The sequence below is a fragment of the Oncorhynchus kisutch genome, linkage group LG27 (genome assembly GCF_002021735.2).
Source record: "Oncorhynchus kisutch isolate 150728-3 linkage group LG27, Okis_V2, whole genome shotgun sequence".
NCBI lineage: Eukaryota > Metazoa > Chordata > Actinopteri > Salmoniformes > Salmonidae > Oncorhynchus > Oncorhynchus kisutch.
Window position 1 is genome coordinate 5,441,215 of NC_034200.2, and position 4,715 is coordinate 5,445,929.

At 44.7% G+C, this 4,715-nt stretch overlaps 1 protein-coding gene across 1 annotated transcript; it reads right to left on the bottom strand.

Annotated features, from left to right (window-relative positions):
- Nucleotides 1-4,507, bottom strand: LOC109872149 (secretogranin-2-like). The gene is made up of 2 exons (XM_020463263.2): nucleotides 4,404-4,507; nucleotides 1-2,220 (listed from the first exon to the last, which is right to left on the bottom strand). Exon 2 carries the CDS (start codon nucleotides 2,207-2,209, stop codon nucleotides 416-418), a length of 1,794 nt encoding a protein of 597 aa, XP_020318852.1. The 5' UTR covers nucleotides 2,210-2,220; nucleotides 4,404-4,507; the 3' UTR covers nucleotides 1-415.
- Nucleotides 4,508-4,715: the final 208 nt, after the last annotated feature.

A 4,715-nucleotide genomic window follows, 5' to 3' on the forward strand; every position in this document is an offset into this window, starting at 1 on the left:
GAAGAAAATAATACGCTAATGCTTTATTAGTCTCCATCTTGTCACACATTATTGAACATGTCCAAAATGGTTTAGAAATTAGCGTATATATATATATACCACGACAACCGAAAGAGTCCAACAATTACAGCGCTTGCAGCGTCAGGGGGTTGGAAGGCAGGATGGTGACATCTTAATCTCTAGCCTATATCAGGGAATGACATTTTCACAATGTTACAAGATGGGGAACTCACAAACCCAGATATATACACGACACACACACTGCCTCCAGCCCAGCACACTTGTATACGATATATATAATATATGATTTCCTTTACTATATATACACTTTATGTAAACTAGCAGAATGGTTATTGATAGCATAAACATTTATTTAGTAGAGGATGTCTTAAGTCGCTTGTCTTCATGGCGTAACCTACATTCCAGCAACCGGTTTTCCGTGATGCTCCTTTTCCTCCTCCGTCTCTGGAGCTGCGGTCTCCTGTGGAACTTGATCTTTCACCTGCATCTCCGCGGGCTCCACTACCTCATTACCCTCTGAATCTCTCTTTGTCATTGTGTCCGCTTGGTCAAAGTAATCTTTCATGGCTTGTTCGTATAGCTCGTAAGGAAACTGTCCGTTCGCCTGAGATTGGGTGTTGCGTTTGCTGATCGTGCTGGGGTACTTAGTTAATATTTTGGCCGCCAGAAATGTCATTGTCTCATCTTCGTCCGCCTCATCGTTGTCAGATTCTCTCTTAAAAGGCATCTTGTTGAGCTCCGACATAAATAAGTTTTCCCTTCGGCCGGATGAGGATGGGACTTTTGGAGCAGCCGCGGGAGGCGGTGCTGGTGCTAAAACTCTCGCCGGGGCGGGTGGTGCTGAAACTCTGGGAGGGGAAGGGGCACTCTTGAGCGGCCGCCGACTCACAGGATAGTCGTTACTGATGGTTTCCATTTCTACGATATTCAGGAAGTCTTCCTCGTCCATGTCTTCAGGAGCATTTTTGACTGGCAGTCTCCGGCTGTAGTATCTGATCTTCGGGTTGCTGCTGGTCCTGTAGCGGGGGATGGCTTGTGGGTGATGGTCTAGTTTTCTGATTTCCTCCATGATCAGCATGTCTATAAGATCCTCAGGGGGGATGTGGAGTTTGAGGGAGATCTTTAACAGCTCGTTTAGGGCCCGGGGGTCCACCATGGGGTGACGGATTAGTCTCTTTTTTTGCTCTTCGGTTTGCCTCCTGGCTGTCTCATGTTCGCTCATTCCCAGAATCTTCAACAGGTAATAATCTACTGGTTTAGTATCTTCCTCTGGGTCCTCTTTATTCTGGCCAGCTCTGCGCTGCATCTGCATTCCGTCGTCCTTCTCTTCCTCCTCCTCGTCATAGTTCTGCTGCAGAGCCCTGTCGAACTCCTCGTGGCTCCTGTTCACCACCTCTTCAGTCTCGACATTCTCCTCTACAGGAATCCACTCCTCCCCACCCGCCACATCCTCGTAGGCCAGGTTCCTCGGACTGAATAAATCGTCATCATCGTCAAAGATTTGGCGCTTCTGGTTGTTGGAGGTGGATGGTTTCCCCAGCTCTTTGAAGATGGATCGCAGGTTGTTGAGGCTCTGAGGGGTGTATTTTTCCTTCAGGTCCTCTGTGGCGCGCTTGGGGCTGTCTCTATCTTCCTCGTCCTCGAACATCAGCGGGTACTTCTTGTGCGGCCTCGGGAAGCCACTGTAGGCAGGCGTGTTCACGGGGCTGCCTGTGTTTGCTGAGGGGTGCCTGTGCACGCGGCGGTCATTCCCCGGCACCACAAGGGCGGGTCTGGGGGGACTAGCGAGCTGTTCCTGGAGGGTCCTGAGCAAGGCTCTCACCAACTGCTCAGCCGGGATGTCCTGCTGCCTCTGGGCCGGCGGGGAGGACTGCCTTTCGGGTGTGCCTTCACCCTGGAGAGAGGTGAGCTGCAGGAGGATGCGGAACTTCTCGACCTCATCATAGTCTTTTGTTGGCTCCTCTCTCTCTTGGCCCCCGTCTGTCCGCTGTTTCAGGCTCTCGATGTACTCCAGGGCTTTGATCATGTCGGAGCTGGGCGGGTAGACGGCGGGTTGCAGTTCTTCGGCCTCCCCGCCTCTGAGCCTGTGGTGGCGAGGGCGGGACGCGCCCTGCACAGAGAATGCATGGAGGAGGAGGAAAGCGAGAACAACAGGTTTTCCTGTGGATAGTTTAAAGAGTGACAGCATCTTATTGCAGCCTAGAGAGAGAGAGAGAGACAAAGGGATGAGTTCAATACGATGAAATGCCTGAACACAGGGGCGTCAGGCACCCATTATTTTAGAGGGGGCACAAAGTATTTGAAGATGGGGGGGTTGGAGAATTTAGCATTTTTCAACACCTGAAACAGCTATTTCCTGCAATCGAGAGCCATAATCATTATTTTTCTGCATAGGTTATCTAAGCAGGCCTCTTTACCTGTTCAATTATCATTTTAATAAATGATGCACATTGATTCTGTAGCCCTTTCCTGCAGTCAAATTACCTAGGGTGGAATGTTATTCAATTTTTCATAATTTCATAATTAAAAACCCGCCGAAAATCCAGTGTTTATATTTTAAACGGTTTTGTTATATTTCAGTCTTCTGTGATGTATATAAAGTGTAATATTGGGAAGCAAACTCAAAATGGAATACATTTCAACCCTATATATGACATGGTACAGGTGTCTTCTTTTTTGTAAGCCCATAACCATGTGTGTGAGGTGTATACTTTTGTTTCAAAGTAGATTTGTTTAAGACCCTGATTTAGCCCACTGCAGTACAGTTAAGAACTGTTATGCTTTAGGAGTTTAGTACAACTGCCACACTTGTATATTGTATCACAGCCCACGAATTAAAGCATTTTTTGTATTTTCTGAAGTTTAGCAGCCTTGCCAGAAGGCATGCTAGCTAAGATACAGATAACTGTCAAAATAAAGGAAACACTTGTGTATGAGGGCAAAACAAGTGTATTGAAAGCAGGTGCTTCCACACAAGTGTGGTTCCTGAGTTAATTAAGCAATTAACATTACATCATGCTCAGTCGGGTCATGTATACAATGCCCTTTTGCTCATTATTTTGGCTACCATGGCTAGAAGAAGAGATCTCTGTGAATTTGAAAGAGTGGTCTCAAAGGAGCATAGGGGGTTTAAAGTGTCTGTCTGTCACCTGATCTCACTTATGGGATTCTGGAGTAGCGCCTGAGATGGCGTTTTCTGCCACATCAACAGAACACCAAATTATGGAATTTCTCGGGAAGAATGGTGTCGCGTCCCTCCAATTGATTTCCAGATACTTGTTGAATCTATGCCAAGGCACATTGAAGCTGTTCTGGTGGCACTTTATGTTGGTGTTTCCTTTATTTGGGCAGTTGTCTGTACTTAGACAAGCTATTTTAACTTGATTGATAGTTTGAAATGGCTTGGTAGCTAGTTATGATGTTGGGAGATTGGGAACCTATCTAGCTGGCTAGCTAAAGCCAACTTCATAAAATTGCTAGGTGGCTGGTATTACAAAGAAACAACAAAACAGAGTTTGTATTTATTCATCAATAAGGAATAAATAGACTGCATAGCTTGATCAAATTAATTTACAAACATACATCCTGCAAGTCCTGCCCATCACCAGCAGCTTAAATCAAATCAAACGCTCCTCCACTGATGATACTGTCTGTATGCACTAGAGTATCTAGCATCCTGTCTTGCATATCTTTGCTCCATGGTGCGCCTTGGAAGGAACCACTTACTAGGGAGGGTGTGCCCCCTCCGCAAAATACCAAAATACACTGACAGATCTTTTTATAAGTAATGATGATAAAACATGGGCTTAAAAATGAAGTTTAGTAATTAATTCAACATCTGAAAACCCCCCTATGGGCTGCATTTTAATTAAATGTCCCCAATGTTTGAGCAGAATCTCAGTTCATTGATAACCCATAGACTATAAGTGGATTTTTCAATGCACAAATTATACAAAGTTGGAGAAGTCAGCTATATTTGCGAATCATTCTATTTTAAATGACTATAGCCTACATCACAGGATGAGTCACTGGCCGTTGTCAGGGCAACCTTTAGCTTGTGGCTGCCTTTCTCCAAACCTTAATCTCTATTAAAACCCATATTAATAAACCAATTTCGCGAGGGATAGAATCAAAATTACTTCACATCGCAATTTTGCCCAGTAACAAAATACATGAATAGACTATTTGACATTCATCACAACAACACACAGCTATCACTTATTCAAATAAATTCCAAGTGATTGCCGAGATCTGATAAGAGATGAGAACTTGAGGAGAGACAAAATCAAAACATGGAATGCTAGAAAGCCCACACATGAACCTACAAAACATCTTAGTCTTTGTTTGAGACATGCTACAAGTCATACGCATTAATTTTTTACCTTTGGCAAGATGCTCAGACCGCAGTAGTGAACGTGTATAATAGCATCTCCTCCCAGTCTTAGGACGAGCGGTTCTGTTTTCAGCACCAGGACAGCTCCCAGCGATATATGAAGCAACACCTGATCCGCGCGTCATCACAGCAGCACGCACGCAATAACCAATCTTTGGAAATCCATAATTATACAGTATTTAGGCTTATGATATGGCATGCTAAGACTGCTAATGTGCTAAAAATATATATGGATGTTGTCTGTTTCTAGCTGTATCAATTCTTATCTAAGCCCTATTCATAATTCCCATTGAAAAAGTGG